Source organism: Gallinula chloropus (genome assembly GCF_964237585.1).
Source record: "Gallinula chloropus genome assembly, chromosome: 1".
In the NCBI taxonomy this organism is placed as follows: Eukaryota; Metazoa; Chordata; class Aves; order Gruiformes; family Rallidae; genus Gallinula; species Gallinula chloropus.
Genome location: NC_140085.1, coordinates 60,590,831 through 60,617,224, shown reverse-complemented (window position 1 = coordinate 60,617,224; position 26,394 = coordinate 60,590,831). Strand labels below are relative to the sequence as shown.

Genomic DNA, 26,394 nt, shown 5'->3' with positions numbered 1-26,394 from the left:
CAAACTATAAGGTACAAATTAAAAAAGCCCAAACCACTCAAAAAACTCTATTTAAATGTAGATAAGAAAGGAAGAAATTGCAAGTTTGAAATGGCAATTCCTTTCTTATGCTCTGGCCCCATCTGGATCCTGCAGGGAACGACATGTGGCAATGAAGCTGTGGCTGAGCTGCAGGCAAGGAGCAAGGAGCGTGCCCATGGCTCTGGGGACAACCGGTCGCTTAGAGAGCTAACGGCACTACTCACACGTTTAACATTTATGTGATCCAGGTTCTCTAACAGAAATAAACTAGTCTTTATCCAGGTAGTTGTAAGCCATTAAACACTAGCAACTAGTTCTTGCTGAAGGAATACATATTTTCCCTCCCTTTCTGGAAAATGGTTTACTGTAAGATGATACCTGCTGCGAAATCAAAAGTATGCCTGAAGGGGCTGAAGCTCTGATTTCTATGCTAACATTGTTTGAAACAGTAAATCTCCAAAAGGGGGAGGTGACTCAGCTGTGAAAAGAGCATTTAATTTCTACCATGGAGTGGACAGACCGGAGTGTTTTTCAGGCACGTGGATTGTTCCACATCTTAAGAGAAAGGGAGACATTTTCTAATGATTTGTGATTGCCCATGTGTGTTGCAAGACATATTCCAACAAACAAAAGTATCTCTGCATAGAACAAGACTGCACAACTGAGCCCTTCACATAGATTTCAGACCATTAAAAAAATAAGTAATTTTCTTCACACATAAAATAAATCAAAGTTTTACTACATGCTGTGTTTTAAAACTCTTATGTATACCATGCTATTCAAAATGAAGCTATACCAATAGGGCTCCAAAGAGAAGCAGCAGCATTCACAATATTTGAAGTTCAATTCATATTAAAAGAATAACTTAGCATCGTTATAGCAACTGTTAGGAGAAAATTCTATTTTCATCTCCCCTATTTGACTGAGTAGCATTGTGCAAGAACAGTGAATAAGACTTACTAATGCTGTGGCACACTATGAGCTAGAAATAATGATTTCAAAGTTTCAAAAAGCAGATGCTTCTACATAATATAAACAACACAAAGCTTATCACCTGGCTATTTATCTTCCTGTCTCCTGTTAAATATCCCTCAAAATATTGAGCCAAATAATTATTTCATGCCTGGGTCAACTGACTGGACACAGGAGTTTCCACAGAAATGTTAAGATGCTTTGAAAATATTTAATCAACTTACAGAAATAGTGAATGTCATTTCAGCTGATGAAATGATTACCAGAAAAGGAGGAAACCCTGAAATAAATATTCACTTGATTGTTTTTGAACTCTATGTTCATTAAGTTCCACAGGTTTCCTATTCAAGAAAATCTTCAAGATCTTAAAAAAAATGTGCAAGATCTTCAAGAAAATTAGTGATTTGTGATGTCCATCAATCTTCTGAACAAGCACTGCTACTCACAAGCAATTTGGAGAAAAAAAAAGAGTTTCTGTACAAATATTCGAAAAAGAGGAAATTATTGTTGGATAAGAAACAGTCAATGTTATCTAATGCTCCCAAAGAAAGCTAAAATAAAAAGCTATAGATGCACAGAATGTTTTGTGATTTGCTTTAATAAACAACTCACAGATACAAATTACAACCTCTTCCCTATGTTCCCTACCCCATAACTGCTCAATATTAGAAGAGGTGATCATAAGGATACTGTAACTAGCTATCTTTTATAAAAAACTCATTGTTTTGTTAGATGGTGATACTGGTCTTGTAAAGAACCTTCTCACCTTGAGAGGAGCTGTATAAAACTTGATATTGTTTTGTATTTCATTTTCTGCTTGTGAACTCTGGTCAGTGGGAGGTGGTATGGGCATTCAGAAGAAACCACACAGTCGTGCTCAGTCTTGCTGTGGGACAGTATGAACTTAGAATAGGCTGTGAAGAAAAACTGCAAGCTCACAAGCTGCACAAAGTAGCTAATATATTGATTTTCTTTCACACAGTTGGATGGTTTGAACAGACAACAATAAGTATTTGAATTAACACGAGACTGATACCAGCATATGACTTGTACCTGTATTTAAGGGGAATAACAAAATGGCATACTTCAATGCTTCATACAGCTTAGTAACCTGCATTTAATACACCATTGCCTGTTTCCTTTCACATTTGCCTCCAGCCTTGTTCTTCTAGTTTATAGCCAGTATTTTCTAATTAGACATCAAGGGTTTGACTTTGTTGCTATCCAGGTCAATGGAAAATTCGCATTGACTTGAATAGTAATGATACAGAATTAAAGCTAAAGCTGTGACCCTCAACCAAGGAGGGGAAAACAACAGCAAAGTAAAAGAGTGTGCTGCTAAATACAAGTCCTACTCTCCCCATGTACCTATCTCAGGTCTTAACAACCCAAGTTTTCAGATGTTATCAATACTATTGTTACACTTGCTCTCAGTGTCTTTGTTGCTGCTTGTGCTCAGGTTTCCAAAGGCATTACAATTGCTTTACCTGCATAGCTGCAGCTGCACAACTTTAAATAGAAGAGTCCCTCAGAGTAGGGAAATGAGCTTATACCAGCAAAGAAAGTTATTTTTCTGTTTGATTTCTTCTGCCCCTGCAACCCTCCGAGGGTGTGCTGGCAAATGCCTCCTGCTGGTATTGGTTATGCCTGTACAAAGGATTTTGCTGACTGGGTAACGCTGGTTGTGGTCATGGCAAGGATCTGACACTCACATTGCTTTAGAACTGCCCACCAAACATGGGATTGCTAAATTTGTTTTGGAGTATTTTTTCATATCTGAGTTTGGGTTACACATATTTGTATATACTCACATCTGTAGTTCCCTTATTGCATTAGCAGATTGCATCAAAAAATGGATGCAAAATTCTGGAGAGACAAGAACAGTTGAATGAACTGCAGATACAGCGTGGGGAAGCAAAAACCATTACTGTATCCAGGCTCACACACTTGTCATAAATATGAAAGAAAAAATCCTGTCTGTAACCCCACAAGTTGAGAAGCTGAGAAGAATGTTTCCATTCGATATCTGTAAGCAAAGGCTTGGGTGAGAAATTAGCCATTATAAACCTATTTTGCATCTCTTTGTATCTGACTCACACCAGGTATCTGGCAGATATCCAGGAATCTTTGCCAGCTAGGAACAGCCACCAGCAAGTGCCTTTCCTGAGCCATCTGCAGGTCTTAGTGTTTTCAATTTCCTTTACTTTTAGGGGCTGTGGGACAAAAGTATGCAACAATACCCCCAGCATAAGGAGAAAACACTTTTTTTTTTAATATCTGGTGAAACAGCTCAAGGAACAGTCATGCCAGTCATGCTGGGATAACGAATCTGGATTCTGAACACACAGCTCTAATTTTATGTGGATAATTATAAAGTTGGATAACCACCAACTCCTGAGCACAAACAAGTTACAGATATTTCATTTTCATTTCGTGTTCTACTGCTGAGCCGTCTGTTGTATTATACATACTGTATAGTATTTGTTTTTTCTCTAGTTAAATGGAGAGAGGCACAGAGTGAACTAGTCCCAGTGAAGGATGTTAATTTTAGACCTTTTTCCTCCTGTCTCAAGCTGTCTGCAAACAAATTACCACTTCTGTAATTTTTTCCTTTTTACGAATTATATTGTATGGGCTTAGTGCAACCCAAAATTGGTTTATGAACAGTTGCTCATAGGCATTATTTCAAGTATGCAACAGCAATTCAAACTTCCAATTCTGCTGTTTAGACACTGAAAACAAAAACATTTCTGTTGCATCTCTGAATCAAATTTCTCATGTGCCTACATGCAGCTGGGAATTTTATATTGTGGTTTTTTGCTACATTAGCTTAGTATATATTCTAGAGCACATTAATGTTGTTTGGCTTTTATCTTTTTTTTAACAGAGTATCACGAAATACAGGTGACAACAGAGTCAAATTCAATGTATCTTGACATCTGAAGGTTCATCACTTTCCTCCCTGGTACTTGCCCAGATGCTGCTGGCAGTAAAAAGGATTTTTCAAGAACCATCCACCAATTAGTGAATATAAACTCTTTTTATCTGCCTCTTTATTCACCTGTTGAAAGAAGTTCTGAACAGCAACAGAACTATTTGATCTACTTCCCATCAGTGAAGTTCAGGCAATCTACTTATTAAATGTTCCGTTGATTTCTTTTTCCTTGAGATAAATGATCTTTTCAGTGGGTTTCCTTTTTGTATCTTTTCTTTCTCACTGTGTACTGGGGCAAGCAAGTTTCCAGACCTATTATTTCTCTTTTGAGAACATTATAGTTGATAGAAGAAGTAGTAAAAGGTCTGTCTGAAGTGTTGCACTGATATTTTGTTTCAAGAGAAGGGGAATAGCTGTTGTTGAGAGAAACAGATGACAACATGAAAGCATATAGAAAACAGCTCTTTTTTTCATTCTTTATGGGCCTGCAACAAAGAGGAAATTTAAGTTGGAAAGTCTTGTATTTATGATTGGATTCAGGAATTGCTCCTACATGCCTCTGGTGCGTTTGAATACAAGGTTTAGATGAAGGTTTTGCATGAAGAAGGATTATGATTTCATTAAAGGAAGAGTAGGGTTATAGGAATGAGCCTGCTTCCCTTTTCACTCCTTTACACTCCCTTGTAAAAGGGAATAAAAAGCAAAATGAAAGGCATATCATATAGTTGGAGCCTTATTTTTCCTCTGTATTCCCACAGCCCTTTCATTTTTACCGCCATATTGAAAGTCACAGTGAAAGTATTGAAAAACACTCAACCCTGAAGGGGTCATGAAAAATGACTATGCCAAAAATGTACTTTTTTACTGTAAATACATGCTCCCTGCATATGTACATTTGTACAGCTGATTTCTCGGACAAAGATTTCATAGCTGGATGACTGTGATCACTGAAAAAAAGTCTGGAATGTACCTTCCATCACAAAGCAGCATGGGCAGAGCTTACCAAATTTCTTTTATGTGTTCAAATGCGCTGAAGGTCACAAACTACACGAGTGCCAATGAGGCAGCACTGTGCTTGGAAAGGGCTGTGTGCCTTAGAGGCTATGAAGTGTAAGCACGACAAAATCTGTGATTACGCTTGTACTGCACAAGGAATTTGCAGAATTATCATTTAAGAAAGACACAGCTTCCTTGGAAATCGAGCATGTGCTGTGGATTTAGGATGAAGCTCTTCAAGCACCCTCTGCTCCATTGCAAATCGCAGCAGCACAAAGTTGTGGAGGCAGCTTTGCCTGGCTGCACCGCAGACACATGCCGAAGGTCTCTCACAAGGCTAATTCTTTTTGGGTTATGTGGCTGCTTTTTAAATCACAGTATTAGAACAGCTGTGAAAAACGAAAATCCAGATGAAAATGAAGGCTCTATCAAATTTCCACATACCACTCCATTAACCGAAAGCAGCTGGTCCCCCCGTTTGAGCCCTCCGTGCCTTTCTGCCACTCCTCCAGGAATGATGCGAGAAATATAAATAGGTGAGTTTTGCTCCTTTCCTCCCATGACATTGAAGCCCAGCCCTTCATCTGTCTTTGGCAGCTCCACCACTCGCGGGTGTGAATGGCCTTCGCTTGCAGCAAAAGCAGCAACTGTTGCCTGGAAGAAAAAGACGAGTGATTTGGCGATGCAGGGAGAACACTGACATACACTGTGTTGTTCATTTGCAGGAAGAACTCATTCCTCTGAAAACATTTCAGTATCCTACTCTGAGTAGTTTGGTCATCTGAAATAATTTAAAAAAAAAAAACCCCACTTAGTTCCATGCCAATGCTTTTGAAATAAAGGAATAAGCAGAGGAATACAGAGTTTAGGTGGTTTGTCAAAGATAACGCAGCAAGTTAGTAGCAGAGCCAGGAGTAGGCACGGGGAAGCCTGACTGCGTGGTGGTGAACACTCAGGATTGCTAGTGTGTTTCTTCTTTGCCTTTTCAGGGAGAGAAAATGCATTGCTCTGGGATAAGACAACGCGATCTCTACCGCATTCCTAGCTGAAATAACGTGGATTAATTGAATTGTCAGCTCTCTGCTCCACTTTTGGAGGTATGGAATTGGTTATTCTATTCTTTGTGCACAGAAAAAAACCCTAAAAGGATATTCTTATTTTAAAAAGTTGGGTTTACAATCTCTATAAGCTTTATTTACTAACTCTCAGAACAGGAATATGACTTTTTACAACATATATTTGGATCAGTAGTTTTATTTTAAAAAATCATCTTAAAACAATGGATGTATAAATAAATTAGAAAAATCCTAGGCTGTTAATCTTACTCCAGAAAAAAAAAAACCAACCGAACTCACATAACAAACTGTAAAGCTTGCAAACAGAGAACTATTACATCTTATGATTTTTTTTTTGGCTACAATTATTTTCCTACTTTTAGATCTCAGTAAATCATTAAATGAACATCAAGACTATCTTTTATCTTTTTCAGTGTGTGCTTGTAGTCCAAACTGCTCAAACAATTCTGCATCACGCTAATGTTTGTTGAGCATCCTAACAATGCTTGTGCTTAATCGAAGCTAGTGGATGATGCAAAATAATGGATCATTCTCAGTTACATGTTTTTGCACATGCAGACCTTGTCATCATGCACACATTTTATGTCAGACATGAATGCACTAGGAGAATGCAATGCAGACAGCCCAGAAATAACCAGGAAATATTGCGGTATCGAAACATTGCTCTGTAACCCTGCTGTTCTATATGAATAAGAAATGAGAATGGCAAACACTAATTGTTTTTCTCCCCATTAACTATAGCAAAATTTCTACATTTACCTGCAGTGTAGACAGATCAGGATCTCATATAGACACTTCTCTACATAGTAGCATAGACCTCACAAACTTACATTGTCCATTAACTTTCAATTAAAAGAAGGTAAAAATGAGAAGAAAAGCCTACAGAAATGAACAGTCTACTTAGTAAGGAAAATGCACTGCAATTTGGTGCCTATTAGGTTATTTGCTGGCTACTATCCAGCTTGCTTCTCTAAAATACTGTAGAAATTATTTTGTAACACAGTCCCAACCTTCATCTTCTGATTACAGCCTTAAATGAAAATCTCTCTACACAAATAGCTAATGGTAAGATCTTAGTTCCATTAAGATTTCAGGGACTTTTGTCACTAACTTCAAAGGAGTTGGACCATAAAGAAATATCTCCAAAAAGGATTTATGGCTTTTTTGGGTTTACCTGCTCTGCACAGTACCTATGCCACCCAGAAGATACTGTTGAGTACAAAATGACAATGGGGAAGAGAAAGCCATGGTGGACCTCTCTGTTTAGAAGCATCTATCTTTGTGCATATTATGAAAATACAGAGCATATTTCACACTGGCACATAGAATGGGTTCTTTCATGGTTGTGTGAATTCCCTTAGAAAATTATCATTTTAGTAGTTACAGTAATATGGCTGTCATGGTCTAAGGATATAAGAAAGGCAGGTCCACGTGGGTAAAGAGACAATGTTTTATTAAAACAAGTCATGTATCAGGAAAAAAAACAAAAGGAAAAAGAAAAAGGCTTGCATTTGGCTGTGGAGTCTCTTGATGAGGCCATTTTTGTCACTGTTCATCCTTACCACTTGCTCAGTACCTATACTTCCCACAAGTTAAAGTGGAATTTTGACTGTTTAGTTTCTGTCTCCCAAATCATCGTGTCCTCTCTGGATGAGCTGTATGGGAAAACAGTCCATTAAAAGATTGGTTGTTGCAGGCAGACTTCTACAGAACGAACCAGTAGATTTGCTTTTGCAAAGCAACTTTTCAAAAAGCATCAATTTCCATAAAATCATTCTCTTTTCTTAAGCTACAGAAGCAGCATAAAGGTTGAAATTTTCCATTATGATTGTTACCTGGGAAGTAGCACTGGTTCTAGACTCTGGGCTGCCACTGATGTCTAAATTTTCTTACAGTGTACACACGAATACCTGAAACACACACGCGCACAGTCAATTACTAGGTCACTTTGGTAACACGTATTTCAACAGTTGCACGCATCCTACCTTTGCTGTGGCCCTGGCTCGGAATTCGGGGCAGCCATTAACTGTTATGGTTTCATGCATGTATTGATACACCTAAAATGTTCATGAAAATAAAATGAAATTAATTATAGAAGTAAAACAAGGACTATATATTAACCTAGACAGAACAGTCCCATTCTCTCGTAAGGTTATGCTTCCTTAATCCTGTATTCATGCAATTGCACAGTCAGGAGTCTGTTTAGGTTTACAGAGAACATCAACCTGTGTTTCTTATGACACTTTGCAAACTCAACTGTACATCTTCCAACACAACTCCCTTCCCATCACCAGAACACCATTTCCACAAGTCACCACAGACAGGTTCTATGTTAGCAAAAACTGGAGTCTCCAGGCAACTGATTTGAATGCAAATGAACTGAACTGATCGAGTAGTGCCTTAGCCTCCAACAAAGGCTTCTTTGTTCTCTGAAATTTCCTATGAACTAAAGAATTAGGAGACTGATGTTAAAAAAAAAAAAAAAAAGTAAATTGCTTGGCATACAGGTGCTGAAGAACAGAAGAGGAAATGAAAATTCAGAGAAAGGTTACAGAACTGGTTTCTGTCAGCCATAGGTAGGAATGGTGAAAAAAGCTGATGGTAGGTCAGACAAGGATAATGGGTAAGATTATCTTTAAGAAAGGAATTGCAATTTAAATAGCATAAAGTCAATGTTGCTGATATGCACAACTTCCTGTCTCATTTTTTATTGTTTCCAGTATACACTCTTGGCCCATTTCCTTTGGTCCTTAAATGTCCCTTTTAAACATCATCAGTAAGGAGAAAGCAAAAGGGTCTCTCATTGCTTTTGTTCTCTACACTTATCACACTGTTAGGCGTTGATGCAAGCCAGTTATTTTGAAAGTAACTTTAAAAAATAAAAATATTTATATATAACATATGGATTTTTTTTGAAAGACAAAGGTAAATGCAAAAACTGAAACATTTTATTTAATCTTCTTATAAACCCACCAAACTTAAAAAGAATGTTCTTATATGCCAATGATTTACTCTGGGCATTTACTTGACCTACTTCAAAAGGAATTTTGTGCTTTATGTTTCAGGATGCATTCCTCAGAGAGAACCTTTGCTGGTGAAGTGTATCAGCTTTTACAGCAATCTTTCTTTGGGTCCTCGAGGAGTGCAGATTGAATCGTACTTCCCCAAATGCATTTACTTTTCACTGATTTGATGATACTTTAACAGGAGTGCCAAAAAACTTCCCTCTTCCGTACATAAAGAGAAGGTGCCAGATCCTGTACTTCACTGACCTATAAAAAGTGGCTTGTTCCACTGGTAGGCAAAACTTCCCCATCCCCTGTGACCCGATGACTTCCTATGCAGTATCACAAAGATGCCTCCTTCCCCACTGAGACTTTTGCTATAAAATCTACATGCTATAAAATGTATTGCTACAAACATGTAAATGGAATTAAAGATTTATAGCTCACTTCTGATCTCAGTGGAGAGACATAGTGGTAATCAAACACTTTTTTGAGCAGCGAAATGCTGAGGAAGACTGATCCCCAAGCCTTATTTTGAGGGAAGCATGCAAGGAAAAGGCAAAAAAAAAGGAAAGGAGGTAAAAAATGCAATACATTCTAGAGATCTAAAGTTTGCTAAACACTTTCACAGAATCACAGAATCACAAGGTTGGAAAAGACCTTTAAGATCATCAAGTCCAACCAATTCCATCCTAAGCTAAACTATATCCCTAAGTACTTTATCTACCCTTTATTTAAACACATCCAGAGATGGTGACTCAAACCCCTCCCTGGGCAGCCTGTTCCAGGCCCCAACAACTCTTTCAGTAATTTTTTTTTTTCTAATACCTAATCTAAACCTGCCCTGGCACAGCTTTGTGCCATTTCCCCTTGTCCTATCTCCTGTCACCTGGCTGAAGAGACCATCACCCACCTCTCTACAACCTCCTTTCAGGTAGGTGTAGGTGGTGATAAGGTCTCCCCTCAGCCTCCTCTTCTCCAGGCTAAACATCGCCAGCTCCCTCAGCCGTTCCTCATATGATTTGCCCTCCAGCCCCTTCCCCAGCCTGGTTGCCCTTCCCTGCACTTGCTTGAGGATCTCAATGTCCTTTTTATGGTGAGGACCCCAGAACTACACGCAGTACTTGAGGTGTGGCCTCACCAATGCCGAGTACAGGGGCACAATCACTTCCCTAGACCTACTGGTCACACTATTTTTGATACAAGCCAGGATGCCATTGGCCGCCTTGGCCTCCTGGGCACACTGCTGGCTCATACTCAGCCTGCAGTCAACCACCACCCCAAAAAAAAAAGCATAGGAGAAAGATTATCTGTCTCATATGTTGTCAGCACAGAAGACCTTCTAGGACTTAATTCAGAAAAACTGAGGCAAGGGGAGTGGGTCAAAAAGTTTCCTTCTTTCTACCTTTGAAATAAATTGGTAAAATTGACATTGAACGCAGCATAGGCCAAGGCTTTGCCCTTAATTTTAAGATTGTGGAAAAATAAAGTCATTACATAGCCTCTGAAGGATCTCTGGTTTGTTCTATCTGCTCGTATTGGATGATGCCTTCACAAAAATGGATTGAGTCTACATACCCAGCGTTATCCTGCACAGATCAGTTCAATGAATACTGTGTTATGTCATAGGACATCATATAAGAACAACTATATTATGTAAGAAAAATACTGTGTAATTGCAGTAATGAGTTGTTGAATACTTACTTCAAAACCCATACTGTATGGAAACACTGGTAATACTGTTATTTTCTTGGTCTCTCAGGTTCCCCTTTATCTTAAGCATGAAACAGGATTGCACATAATGTTTTTGCTTGCACAGTCACAAATTCTGTGCCTAGCTGTAAGGTCTAAATCCATGTTTCATTATTGAACTATTATGATATAGGATTGCTTCAAAACCAGGTCACAATATTTCAGATACAGGAGCAATTAATAACAATTTCTTTAAAATAGTCACTATATCACAAATGTGAACTGATAATGACACATTCACGTGATTATTGGCTAGATCTGATGTCATGTAACTCCACATTGGCTGAATCCAACCAGTATGTAGCTGGTAGGCTTCATAACATCCAATATCTTGGTAACTAATTTGTATACTGGTGAAAGAATAAACCACTAGTGTGTGATCAAACTAATATTTTAAAAAGGAACCAATTTACTCAAAAGCTTGTGAAAAATGTGATCAACAATGCCATATAATCCTTAAATAATTTTGCAAATTTTCAGTAATAATGGATTTAAAATGATGTTCAGCAGTTAACAGTGATCATAATATCTATAGCACTGTTCTTAGGAAAAGAAGTCTTGCATGTCAAATCTCACCCTCTAGAAGCAACAGATGTGACTAGTCTTGGATATCTGCTTGAGGCATTTGTAAATCTAATTCTCTTATTTGACTGTTACATGAAGTTTAATGTAATTTGAGTTTCAGAAAGATAAAGCATACCCCTACAAGACTTTCTTCTTACTAAGTCAGTTTAACAACCAAGCACAGATTAACCGCAGATGTTCCACCAAGTCCCCTAAACCCTTTGTAGGGTTCAGGTCTAGCAATGCACAAAAAGCACACAGAAGTCCATAAATAACCATTGTTTGCCTGTAGTCACACTAACCACTTTATCCACGCTGTTCTCAGTACCACCTTAGCCACAATTTGTGCACAACAAATCCATTCTGTTGCCTCTTACATGTACACACAGCGGATAAACTGAAAATGCTCTTTGTTTTCAAACTAAATAAGGTGGCATTTAAATCCTCCTGCAGTGGAATATAACTTTTTGTACAATCCACTGTGCATGACAAGTAATTGAAATGGTTTTATACAGCCTTTCAGTGCTTTAAGTTACCTGTACATCTGATCACATTTTTAACATACAGAGATTCTCCTGGATCTAACAATGTCATTCTTTAGATGTCCTTATAAGATCTTCTGCAGAATTCCTTATTTAGACAAAGCACCACTCAGTACACAAGACGACAAGGGCATAGAATTTAATTGTAAGCATTTGAAAAACTCCTTTAGGATATTTACTAAAAGAAGTCTTTTAAAACAGTGACCTTTGTTGGCCACAATAGATGAATCACCCTGAAAGACCTCACTGTGTAATACGAATGAGTCCAAGAAGGACAATTAACATATCGCTGAATCATAGACTGGTTGAGGTTGGAAGGGATCTCTGGAGGTCATCTTATCCAACATCCTTGCTCAAGCAGAGCCACCTAGAGCCCAGGACAGTATCTAGACAGTTACTACATGTTGGTAATACTGAAAAGAGCTGCGTATCTATTTCTGTACGTACAGCTATTTCTTTTCACAGTGTCTAAAGACCACACGGGTGTTTAGTAATACTATTTGCTGACAGACTCCATAAATAGTCTGATGGTCTAGGGCCTAAGGAAAAGAGTTTCCACGATTCATTAATAATAGAGATTAAATTACAAGTGAAATGTCAATGTTTAAAGACACAAAGCTGCTGCTGTAAGGTAAATGATAATGTTTCATGTAATTTTCCCCCACAGCGATTTGTACCAAGATTGTCAATGTCTGTAGGCTGAATATTCATGGGGTAAAAGTGTGCTGCAGACAGGGGTTTGTTCACACAGGTCTCATTTGTGCTGTGGAGCTAGACGTACTTGGCTTTGTTTTCTCTCTCCTGTGGTGCAGAAAATACAACACTCCCATCAAGACATATTCCTGAAAGCATGAATATAGATCTCAGACTTTTCCAGCTTCTGCAGGTCGTCTTCTCAGGCACCATAATGTAAAGTTAGTCTCCCACAGTACTGAAAAAAACACAGAAAGAGCGAGGGAGGAAAATCACATCTAGAAAATCTGAACTTGGAAGTGAATCCTCCTTGTACCGTGGCAGCTCTTGCTGGCACAGAGAAATGTACATTTTATTACTTCTCCCAGCAGGAGCTGTAGTGAGTCAGATGCAGCAGGTATTATTGTTATGACGATGGTCCTCATTCCCAGGCGTTCAGTTGGGAGGCAAAGCAGCTGGTTTAGCATTACTGAAGCACAGGCTGCCTTGCAGGTACTTTAGGAGCTAGGTCCTTAACAGGAATTACTCCATACGGACTCGTAACAAAGCAGCAGATGCCGGGCTGGCCTATTTAAGTCAATGCGAAGCTTTAGGAGGGGGTCCAGGAATAACAGTGCACTTACCAGCCTGTTTTATAAAGGTGACTAGGAGCAGCATTCTGTTTATGACCTGAATGATGCAGCATCTTTTCTGCTGAATTCTAGAAGTTACAATTTAATTAAAGAGATTTTGTTCCATTACCTTCTGTAAGAGGCATTCATTGCTTCCTCCCTTGATAAAATATGTAGTACTAAGTGCAACTGTACTGACAATAATGATGATCAATAGACTTTAGGACAGCTCAGTCTAAACACCAGAAGAGAAGAGGCATGAGGACAGAATCATTTTGCAACAATAAACAGGTGTTCAAAAAATCCCATGAACAAAACCCATGACACAGTACCTTGTAATTTAGACCTGTGAAGCAGCAGGCCCAGATAAAGTTCTGTGGCATATATAAGTGAGGAAGTAACCTTTTTGAAAATGTTGGGGGTTTCTTAGCACATGAGATAACGTCTGTAAGAAGTAGGAATCAACCCTGTTTCCACAGTGCCTGCAGTATGACAACATATAAAAAGATATAAAGTCTTCCTTCAAGAAATCACAAGTAAGTGCCAGAGGTAAGCAGGTTAAAGGGTGGAATGAAAAAGCAACCTGCAAAGACATCGATAAGCGATGTTTAACACTTACATTGGCATCATCTAAGTTTAGTTTCTTTAGTTCATCTGCCATATATTTGTATTGCTTCACTGTAGAAAGGAATTTTTTGTCTGTTTTTGGAAGAAGTCTTTCAAAGAAGGGAAGACAGAAGCCTGACAGACAGTACAGACAGGACAGTTAGCATGAGAATAACCAGTGCAAGGAAGGCATAATTGGTTTCACTGCATTTATGTAGTCACGCCAGAGGAACAGTGTACATGTGTGCATCCTTGCAGAACTGAGGCTAAGCTGCAAGAGAAATTGGTATTTGCTTACAGTAACCTCAGTATGATGCCGCTGACATTGACTGCACCGAATCCCTGTCTTCCTAATTGCCTTCCTATGTTCAAAAGGATGAAGCAAATATTTCTCCCTTCTAAGATGTCAAGTGGAAAGGAATATCTCAATCAGTCTTTTACCATGATAAGAGCTCATGTCTATGTGTAAGTGCTTTATTCAGCACAGCTGCTGGCCTCTCTTCTCCCCTCTTCCCAAAATCTGCAGCTCATTCTCAGACCTTCAGTATCCTTCTGAGCCACACACCATCTCATTTGGTGTGCATGGTGCAGTGCATGGTGCAGTCCTTGGTGCAGGAGGACATCTGCTCTTGTGACAGGGAGAAGTTACAGTGCAAAGGTGCACTGCAGACCTGCTGTGGTGCCTGTGAATGCCTTGTTTCTGAGGGCAAACTTCCACCTGCAACACAAACTAGTTGTGTCTCCCCACTCCCCCTCCTTTGTTTTCATAATCTTTACCTCTTCACATTCCGTTTGGCATTTTTTCCTTCCCCACAGCCTCTTGCCTGTGTTTTCCATTCTTAATCCAACACACATGTCTATGGAGGGGAATGCATTGGTTGGCATGCTTGGACTCCTCACCCCCAAGCTGAAGTTCAGCACTCAGTTCAGATAATAATTCTATAACATCAGTGGACCAGGATGTTTTAAAGGCTATAAAGACCAGGAGGGACTTTGGTCACAGCCTCTTGTACACATGGAATCTCATCTGGTAATTTCTGCACCAATCATAATTTTTAATTACAGAGTCTTTAGAAAGGTCTGTGAATTTCAAGCCTCCAGCTTGTTTAGGAAAGTGGTCAACTGGTTAACAGCACTTCCATTTAAAAATGGTTTATTTCTAAGCTAAAATTTTCCAATTTCAAGTTGTAACTGTTTTATGCAATTAGGTCTTTTTGATCTCTTTTGCTAATCTTTCCTTCTTTTCCACTGGAAACATTTGTAGGTCTTTGTGTTATTCTGGATATCTATGCCCTTTATGACAAATTTGTTGAGATTTCAAACAGCATTTGGTTTTCTACAAAAAAACCCTGCAAACCCACCTTATTGTCCATTTAAGGTGACACCTGAACAATGAACACATAAAAGAAGGAAAACAAGTCAAACACAACCAAATGCATATGTAGGTAGTGGATGCAGCTTACCAGACCACCCTTCCTTTTCCATAATTAATTTTACCTCTGTAACCTCACTCACGTTCAAAACCAATGTAGTGGAGCACTTCCATTCAGACATAAACACATGATAGCTGAATGAAAATGGAAAATCTCTAATGACAGCGTGTTTAGATTTGCATCTCTTGAATATCAAGTGGAATTTCTCATTTTGTGTCTCAGTTCTGCTTTTTACAACTCTCTTGTGCGATCAGCATGCTCATGAAAGCACAGACACATCACAAAAGCATATTTTCTCCACCAGATCTACAGCCTCTAGCTAAACACTAAACACAATCACACACCGTAGCCCAGAAGACAGTAGTTCCATGGGGTGAGTTTGAAAGCATGTTGATTTATCTGTCTACCAAGTTGACTGAAAAAAAAATAATTAATATTGTTTTTCATTGTGTTAATAGCTACTTTTATCTTTGGAGGTTAATTAAAAAACAGGAAAGAGGCTATTCTGGATGACTGAAGAGAATTTGACAAGACTGTCTTTCTAAACCGCAGTCCCTGTGGAAGGCATCGACAACCTCAGAAACCACTGGCTGAGGAAGAGTATCATGAGTGCCACCTACACATGTGGCAGCTTCAAGGTTATAATAAACTTAGGTTCTCCAATGAGTCTGCCTGAGAAAACGAATCATAAAAGTCCTTTGTGTTAATGGTTCAATTAATCCCAACAGAAGTAGACAGTTTTGCACCCATGTTCACACTGTATACTGTACATCATCTTCAATCTGTCCCTAAGAGCAAGCTGACAAATGGCTGCCTCTTGTCAGTGTCAGAAGGACAGGTCAATGGATGTCTGTGAGTATGGTGAGGTTGAAATGGTTTAAAAGGTACCTCTGAGGGGATGACATGTGATATGTTGTAGGTCTTACTGGAAGTACCAAAAAGTCTGTATTACATAAGTTATTTCCTGCAGCCACTGATTTTGGACACTCATAGAAAAAGCTGCTTTATGACAACTAATCTGTATTAATGAGCTATTTATATCTGACAGAATGTGGTCATTCAAGGTTGCTGGCATTCTGAATATTTTTTACATGATAAGCTTTCATTAGCCTGTGAGCAGTTACATGTTTGCATTGGGAAAACTGTTTGGAGTCTATTTTCAAAATCCAATGTCTGTATCATTTTCACAATTGTCCTAACAATCTCTTTCTGTGAAGTAACACTGCATGGATGTTGCCATATGCAGGAGGTATGCTAACTCATTAAAAAACTCAAACCTGTAAAGGAAACTTAGTCTTGTTTAACAACCTGAGAAGATGAGACAGTTTTAATTTCAGAACATGGGGAAGGAATACTATGAAAGCTGGCTTTTACATTTTCATAGGGGATATTTTATTTAAAAGTTTCCTCCTTCAGGGCATGGGGGTTATGGAGGAAACTGGGTCAGTTTTACCAAAGTGAAAAAAACAATCCGAATTGATGCATTATTAAGCTGTCCCAAGGCAGTAAGAAAAAAACAGCACAGGCCTGAAACATTGTTAAAAATAAATGAAGTATAATCACTGGAAGGGTATAATATTTTAATTTAGGGTGGAATACTTCATGGAGGCTGCAGTTAAAACGCCAAAATATCACTTGCTCTGACACTTCTCATTTTCTGTGTTGAAAAGGGTCGTGCTTACTCTGCTCTGTGTTGATGTCTGAAAGCTGAACCAAGTTTTGGTCTCCAAGTTCTTGCCATATGAGGCTGTGCCTGTCCAAGAAACAACCCACCGGGGGTTACATGCTGGGGCCAGAATCTCTTTCCTCCCTTCTGCGTGAGCAGAAGAACATAGCAGATGTACCAGGAAATGCATGCTGTCACATCCTCTGCACATATTGGATGAGTCAGTTGAAACACTCCTAGTGTTGCTGTTAGGATACACAAGACCTCTATGTGTCCCCTCTTCTTACCTCCAATGTTGATTCTGTCTGGAAGCATCACTCTGACACTGTAAAGTCAATAGGAAGTTGCTTGGCACCCTCATAAGAATAATGAAAAACAGACTTTTATTTGCAAATAAAAATCATTTATATGAGAAACAATAAAAATATGATTGGGTCATTTAGTTTATCTCATGTCCCTTACACACCGTTCTGTGCACTGCTTGAAGTCAACGGCAACTATAATCTGCAGTCTCTGAAGACCATGTTACAGGTGTCTCAGGAACTGCAGGCTTTGCAGTCACTAAACCTCAGTGAAGTAACTGTCCTAGAAGTCTCTTTTGCCACTTCTACTGCAATATACTGGAATCAAAGGAAATAGCAACATGTGGGATTAATTCCCACAAACCCACTTGGAATTCACGTCTTATAATTTAAAACTCTCTTAGACCTCAATGACAGGTCCTTTTGAATTCAAAAATAAGCCAAGCTTTAATAAACACTAATTTCCTCCACTTTCTTAGTAAGTCTGTGTATGTTGTTGGGGCTGCTGTATGCAATATCCATATTTCAAATTCTAACACATTTGGCAAAACCTTGCTATAATCAACACCTAGGTGAAACATGACATATCCTGAGCCTGTCATGCGAGTTCATCTCAAGTGTTCCTACCGATCTGAGAAGGCAGGGAGAAGAAAGGAAAATTCTGGTGTTTCTTGTTTTAAATAGCAATGAAAAATGCGGCTAAAATGGAGTTTTAGAACAGTTTTGCAATTTCTTTTGTTTTCTAAAGGCACAATTAAAAATGGAGATTGACCAGCATTTCTCAGAAGTCATATCAGTAGGCAGAAGCAGCGGGATACTGAGGCTCCATCAAGGCAGAAACAGTGGTGCTGTGGCTTCCAACAACCTGTCAGCATAAATATTCCTTGGTAGTTCACCTTGCTGCTGATTTCTCTTGAGAGGAAGAAGCAGGCTTGAGATGAACTGCAGCAGAGTTGCAGCAGAGTTCATTCTTAAGAGTTTTATGTAGGTAAATATGATACTGCAACAATAAACTAAAATGACAGGGTGAGGAAAACAAAAAAGACGGTGAGATGTATCACCCGTGTTCCGCTGAAGCCACCTTCTGCAGCCATGTGCAGAACTAAGAACATCACCAGAGAGTCTCAGTAAATATGGAACAGGTATCTAGAGAAACAGTGATACAAATGTGTTATGTCATTGCTTTGATTCTATACATTGCAAGGCTCTGGCAGAGCTAAAATATTTATCTTTTGTGTAAGCACAACTACGCAAGCAGAGCACAAATGTGAGTAGATACATAGCCATTAGCCAACTCTGAAAATTGATCTTTAATCAAAACCAATGGGAGAAAGCACTGATTAAAGACCAATGATACAGTCTGGCCCCAGATTCTGGGGTGGTACATCTGTGAAATCAATGTATTTAGCTCTAGGCAGCTAAAAAAAAAGTGACAACAGCAGCTGTTTCAGATCTCCTGCAGTGAAGTCATGGAAGTCGTTGGGACTTGGTAATTGCACAGAGGCTTAATAATGCCTTCTCTCAGATAATGCTTGGGCAGCTTGGTAAATTCATATAATTGCCATTAATGAAGGCCATCTGCTGAGTGACAAGGTAATCATTCCAAAAGTTCTCATTCATACCATCCAGAGCTTGCAAGCAACAGAGTAATGCTTCCATCATTTATGGTAAAGTAGTAAATGAAACTCCATTGTTTTTCAAAATTTGTCTAATTTGTGGTTATATTAACTCTAAAAAATAGCTCATCTTTGAACACAGTAGGGTAATTTAAAAAAAATATTTTCTGTGTTTACTGCTAACAAGCTTTTTGCTGAACGTTCTAAATGCCTAATACAGCACGGCGGCAAGACAAAAAGCAGGAAGCACATCATTTAAAGTTGATTTATTTTCTGTCCTAATTTACATACATTAAAAATATGTCCCTCTACTCATCAGTACAGACACGGTAATTGGAACCAGGAGAGGGAAAGCAAAACTTTCTAAAACATGAAAACATTACTCCTTTGCCATGCTGTCATCTTTGAATGAAGCTAAAAATGAACCCATACTTTTCCTGGGCTGCATCAAAAGAAGTGTGACCAGTAGGTCAAGGGAGATCTTTCTGCCCCTCTTCTCTGCTCTTGTGAGATCCCACCTGGAGTAGTCTGTCCAGCTCTGGGGTAATCATTTCAAGAAAGACTTGGAGCTGTTGGAGCAAGTCCAGAGAAAGGCCTCATAGGTGATCAAGGGCCTGGAGCACCTCTCCTGTGAAGACAGGCTGAGGGAGTTGGGGTTGCCCAGCCTGGAGAAGAGAAGGCTCTGGGGAGCCCTTAGGCCTTAGAGCAGCCTTCCAGTACAGGAAAGCTGGAGAGTGACTGCTTACAAGGGCATGTAGTAATGGGACAAGGAGTGACGACCTTAAACTGGGTAGATTTAGATTAGACATTAGGAAGAAACTCTTCACTCTAAGGATGGTGAGGCACTGGCACAGGAAGCTGTGGCAGCTCCCTCCCTGGCAGTGTTCAAGGCCAGGCTGGATGGGGCTTTGGGAAACCAGAGAGGATGTCCCTGCCCATGGCAGGGGGATTGGAACTAGATGGTTTCTGAAGGGATGTAGAGGTACAGCAGAAGATACCTGCAAATGCTACACAGTCCCAGAATTAAGTAATCTGTACTAGTTCAACGACATTATAATCCACCCCAATATCTAGTAAAATACTATGCTTTACAATTAGCATCCAGGAATGCAATTTTTAATGCTAAGGTACAAATCAACCTATGCATAAGTGTGTGAAGATCTGGAATAATTTGGTCAATTTGCACAATTCTGTATTTGCTGCTGTATGAGTACTGTGACTGAATTAATGGTGCAGTAATTCTGATTAAAATACCTGGAATACCAGAACAAGGTATAACAAGGTATCAGATTAGCCTAAGGAGAACTTTGCTTCCCAGCCAGTCTAATGGGGCATCATGCTAATATAACCATACTGCTTTTATGACTGGAGTTACAATTCTGAGCTGATAAATCTCGCTTGCTTTACTCATAAGGCTTGTCCTATTGCCCTTTTGTTTACTAATTGCCTCATTAGTAAGTCCAACACACCACTTTTGCTTAATCCTGACCAACGCCTCACTTTGCATGGGTAAATGTGACAGTAGGGGACTTTCGATGTCAGGCTTCCCACTGACTCTGAACCATAGTTCTGTGTTGTGAATTAGAGCAGTGCATTTTCTTGATACACATATATATATAAATATACATATATGTATCTTTGTTTTTTTCCCCAAAGTTTTATCTTGTAGCTTAAAAACTTAAAATTTGGGCTCGTGCCTGTGGTGATGAGAGACTGACTAGAGTTTTTTTTCCTCTTGTAACAAATAATTCAGTTCCCATTGAAAAGAAAGGGTAACACGGGGCAGAATTTGAACTCAGAAGGTTGCCCTTGCTGCCAATCAAGAGTTTCACCTGTGAACCTCTGTTTTTACTGGGAATGGGATTCATCAAGCACACAAAGGAGGTGGAGGAACAGCATTCTATTGCAAATGGAACATACAGATCTTTACAAACACCACCATTTTGGGCACCTGAACAGCTGTTGTACTTTTTCGCGACTGGGTTCTGGTGAAGAAGGGGGGGGCTGCTGGGGTGGCTTCTGAAAGAAGCAGGGAGAAGCTCTCTGCAGGCCTCAGAGAGCAACCACCAGCTGGCTCAAGGCAGAGCCCATCAGCGATGGTCACAGCGCCTCTGGGAATCACATTTAAGAAGAAAAAGACTAGCAGCTGCTTTTTGCCACCCGCTTTTTGCCACCAGAGAAGAAGTGAGAAGATTTAAGAAACCGTGCAGACACCAAGGCCAGTGAAGGGGGGGAGGAGGCGCCCCAGGTGCCAGAGAGAAAGATACCCCTGCAGCCTGTGGAGAAACCCATGGGGGAGCGGGTGTTCTCCCACAGCCCATGGAAAAGGCCAAGACCCCACCTGCAGCCTGTGGAGAGGTGGAGACATACAGTAGATGCTGTGACCCATATTGGAGCAAACTTGTGCCAACACTTGCAGAGAGAGACAGAGACCCATAGATGAAAACAGAGAGAGAGAGAGAGAGAGAGAAAGAGAGAGATCCACACTGGAGCAGGTTTGCTAGTGGAGGGGGGCTTGTGACCCCATGAGGGACCAGGCTGGAGCAGTCCTGAGAGACATTCTATGATTTATGACTGCACCCCATAGAAGTGACCCACGCTGGGGCAGCTGGTGAAGAGCTGAAGCCCTGTGGGAGAGGACTCATGTTGGAGAAGTTTGTGGAGGACTGTCTCCTGCAGGTGGGACCTCATGCTGCAGCAGGGGAAGGGTGTGAGGAATGCTCCACTTGCCCAGGCAGAGAAGGAAAACAACTCATGAGGAACTGACCAAAACCCCCATTCCCCGATTCCCTGCCCCTCCCCATGCCACAAGGTAGTGAAATCATGACTAAAGTGAAGTCTACTAAGAAGGGAGGGGTGGGGGCAAGGGGCTTTAAGATCTGGTTACACTTCTCATTACCCAACTGTGGTGTCACTGGGTGTGCAGTGCAGTGTAATAAATTAGAGTTTTCTTTCCTTTATTCTGTGTTGAGTCTGTTTTGCCTATGACACTGACAGTGGGATGATCTCTCCCTGTCCTTATCTCGACTCCTAAGCCTCTCAATGTGAATTTTCTCTCTTGTCCAGCTGAAAAGGGGAGTGATAGAGCTGCTTTGGTGGGCATCTGGCCTCCAGCCAGGGTCAAACCACTACAACAGCTAAGGGTTCCAGCCAGCTGTCTGCCTGCTGTTGCATACTGCATCACAGTAATGTAATGAGCACAGCATCACCCGACTGAGCCTTTACCACCCAACAGCCTTCTTCCAGTTTCCTAATATTTGCAAAGACATCTATCAGGGCTAATAAGGAAGAGCACAGGTAAGAAGCTTGAGGAAATGACCAGATAGCAAACAACACATTGCATATCAGCAGCACTGGGGTTCCAGATGTTCAGATTGCTAAGGCACAAAAATGCAAATTACTAATTAAAGAAGATGATTACCATACACAACTAGGCTTGTTGAACTTACCTACCTAGCATACAGAGAAACTATGTCTTTAAAATTATAGAACATAATCAAACATATCTCTAAAGTAACTAGGGGGCATCCAGACCTCATCAGAAATAGGTCTGTGTTCTGTCACTGCCATACTTTTTTTGCCTGTAATCACTATTGGCCTTAAATGCCCAGGATGCTTTGTCCATAAGATAATTTTAGAGTAAATTTAAATGTTTGAAACTACTGAAGTAGAAACTGATAATTTTCAAAGACCACATGCTCTTCTACAGACTAATTTCAAACAAAACACACAACAGTAGAGTGGTTTTTTGACAGCTCCTCCTTTTAAGAAATGATTGTCAGCGACCCAGTCCTACAGAAGTTCTTTTCTGTGATGAACTGTTATTTTGGTGGGGGTCATAAGATAACAGAATGATGTAATGGTTATTTTTATGTGTTTGGTTGCCACACCACACTCTAAAGACATTCTGATCTCATTACTTTTGGTATTGATAACTGTTTTCTTTTAAATAAAAGATCTGTGTAGAAAAAGATTAGATTTAATCTTGAAATGGAAAATGGAGTAGTGAAAGATTAATGGGTGGAAAGTGAGATACACCTCAATTTTACACATTTAACATACCAAAATAGAAACTTGAGAATCAACTTGAAAGAAAACTTTATCAGGAGATGCATGGGGTTATCAAGCTGTACTGATACTCTCCTGACATTTCAGTACTGATTACTGGATTTTAACAGTAACTGACATTCCTGTAAGTTGCTAAGGCATGCCACATTTTCTTGTTGATGATTCCCTCTATTTTGCTCAACTGTTTATTCTGTCTTCTGTGCCTACTGTTCTTTAAGGTTTCTTCCCAGACCAAAGTTCACCTTACCTTACAGTTCTCATAACTTCTTCTTTATCGACTTAAAGTCACTTTATCAATTCAGGTTGCCTGTTTTTATGCTGCATGTGAATACACCTCCTCAGTAGTTCAATTATGCATTCATTTTCACAGCACTGCCCTTCATCTATTCCAGTAACCTCTCAGGAATTGGAAGATTTTAACATAGCAATAGCTTTGAATAAACAGCAAAAACACATATAATAGTGAAGGACTTAATGGTATAATGGATAGGATTCACACATCTTTTCCCAGGCGACGCGGCTATAGAAGTCTGACTAATCTTCTTGTAGCTAGGGACATTTAAAAACACATTTTATTTTATTTTATTTTTAAAACTCGATTTTTGTGTGACCAGACTTTGGTTAACTTGTTTTCTGGCCTAGGGGTCTTCAGGTGAAAGGGATGTACTGAGGCCATTACATACTTCAATTATTTCCATAATTTTTAGAGCTAATACATACTCTTGCCTAGTGCCAGACAGAATATTTCAGTTGATGGAACTTATATTTAGCTAAGTGAGAACCATTTATCACCATCTCCTGACATAGCAACCCAGAAAAATGCCAAAGTACTACTATGTAAATGTCATTCACTCAGCCACTCGAAAAAGATTTTACTTCTGTGGGATATTAGTCTGGAGATTTGAACTGGAGGGTTGATTTACTAAATAAATTCCCATAAATACAATTCATTACAGCCTTTTCATAGATTCCTACACATTAGACTGAAATGTATGTCATGCATAAAATATCTCATACTTTTAAATGCTAATTGCTTGGACCAACATATGCTTTGCTGGGTAAAAGGTTGCTGGATGGCCAAGCCCAAAGAGTTGTCTGAACGGAGTTACATCCAGTTGCCAGCTGGTCACAAGTGGTGTTCCCCCAGGGCTCAGTGTTGGGGCCAGGTCTCTTTAATATCTTTATCAATGATCTGGATGAGGGGATTGAGTGCACCCTCAGTAAGTTTGCAGGTGACATCAAGTTGGGTGGGAGTGTTCATCTGCTTGAGGGCAGGAAGGGTCTACCAAGGGTCAGTACCGGGTTCTGCATTTGGGTCACAACAACCCCATAAAATGCTACCATCTTGGAGAAGAGTGTCTGGAAAGACACCTGGAGGAAAAAGACCTGGGGGTATTGGTCAGCACCAGCTGAATATGAGCCAGCAGTGTTCTAAACAACTCCCACTTTTCTCATTACTTCCAACTGACTGTGGGTCCTTTTTTGTAAGGTCAACAAATTTTCTCATGCAGTCTATGTAGGTGCTAATACAGGGAATTAAGAGCTCATTGCCACACTCTCACACATTCTGGATAAGAGAAGATAAACAATGGGAGGGAGCATTGCATTTGCAGGGAGATTTCTGCCTGGCCACAGTTATCTCAAGCTCAAATAGGCTCAGAAAAAACAGTGCTGTTCAATAAAATAGCTGACAGTCTTTAATAAACTCCAATGTACATGAAGGACATACAAGAAGGGCATCCTCGATTAACAAGACCCAGTTCAGATATCCTCCAAGCCCTTGCTGCAGTGCTTGGAGATGTCTTACAACATGAAGTGACCAAAATATTCCATGCTTTTCTCAGTTGGGGTTTTATTTTGGTTTGTTTTGGATTTGTTGGGGTTTTTTAAATGTTAGAAACTGTTTTCTGTAATTTTCCAACAACTCTTTGACTGGTAGGAAAAAAAAGAGAATAACAGTCAAAATATTTGCCAAAAGCTTAATGTAAGTAACTGAAAAGAGGAGCCACATATTGAACAATCTTAAGTACTAGCAGTGTACATATGTCAATTTTCCCACTTTTCTGATTTGTTACTGGGCCTTTTGTATTTGAAATTTCTTCTAAGAAAATACGTACATCGTGGTTAACAAGAAGAAGGAAGGAGGACCCAGGGAACTACAGGCCTGTCAGCCTGACCTCGGTGCTAGGGAAAGTGATGGAACAAATCTTGAGTACCGTCACGCAACACATGCAGGACAACCAGGCGATCAGGCCCAGTCAGCGTGGATTTATGAAAGGCAGATTGTGCTTGACCAACCTGATCTACAACAAGGTGACCTGCTCAATGGATGAGGGCAAGGCTGTAGATGTTGTCTACCTGGACTTCAGTAAAGCCTTCGACACTGTTTCCCACAGCATCCTCCTGAAGAAGCTAGCCGCCCATTGAATAGATAGATGGGTATTCTCTTTGATGGGTTGAAAACTGGCTGGGCGGCCGGGCCCAGAGAGTTGTGGTGAATGGAGCTAAATCCAGCTGGCGGCAGGTCACAAGTGGTGTTCCCCAGGGCTTGGTGCTGGGGCAGGTCCTGTTTAACATCTTCATTAATGATCTGGACAAGGGGATCGAGTGCACCCTCAGTAAGTTTGCAGACGACACCAAATTGTGTGGGAGTGTCAATCTGCTGGGAGGCAGGATGACTCTGCAGAGGGACCTGGGCAGGCTGGACAGCAAGATGGGCAGAGGCCAACTTTATGGGGTTCAACAAGGCCAATTGCCGGGTCCTACACTTTGGTCACAATAACCCCCAGACAGTGTTACAGGCTTGGGGTAGCTCCCTGGACGAGACGGACCTGGGGGTGTTAGTGGACAGATGGCTGAACGTGAGCCAGCAGTGTGCCCAGGTGGCCAAGTAGGCTGATGGCATCCTGGCCTGTGTCAGGAATAGTGTGACCAGCAGGAGTAGGGAAGTGATAGTTCCGTTATACTCAGCTCTGGTGAGGCTACACCTTGTGCTCTGTTTTGGGCCCCTCACTACAGAAAGGATGTTGAGATGCTGGAGCACGTCCAGAGGAGGGTGACGAAGCTGGTGAAGGGTCTGGGGCACAAGTTCTGTGAGGAGTGGCTGAGGGAGCTGGGGCGTTTTAGTCTTGAGAAAAGGAGGCTGAGGGGAGACCTTATCGCTCTCTACAACTACCTGCAAGGTGGCTACAGAGATGTCAGGGTTGGTCTCTTCTCTCAGGTGACAAGCGACAGGATGAGAGGAAATGGCTTAAAATTGCACCAGGGGAGGTTTAGGTTTGATACCAGGAAGAATTTAATTACTGAAAGGGTTGTCAGACATTGGAAGAGGCTGCCCAGGGAGGTGGTGGAGTCACCGTCCCTGGAGGTATTTAAAAGGTGTGTAGCTGAGGTCCTTAAGGACATGATCTAGAGGTGGGCTAGTCAGGGTTAGGCTATGGTTGGACTTAATGATTTAAAGGGTCTCTTCCAACCCAGGTGATTCTGTGATTCTGTGGAACTATGACATTAATAATTATTTTGGGTGTAAAAATTTT

General features: G+C 40.3%; 1 protein-coding gene across 1 annotated transcript in view; it reads right to left on the bottom strand.

Annotated features, from left to right (window-relative positions):
- Positions 1-26,394, bottom strand: part of LIN7A (lin-7 homolog A, crumbs cell polarity complex component) — a gene marked incomplete at both ends in the record, with an annotated part of 48,699 nt that overhangs the window by 540 nt on the left and 21,765 nt on the right. The window contains 2 exons of the mRNA XM_084275458.1: positions 5,369-5,578; positions 7,986-8,057. Coding sequence (XP_084131584.1) covers positions 5,369-5,578; positions 7,986-8,057 — 282 coding nt within the window. The remainder of the gene's footprint in view (positions 1-5,368; positions 5,579-7,985; positions 8,058-26,394) is intronic.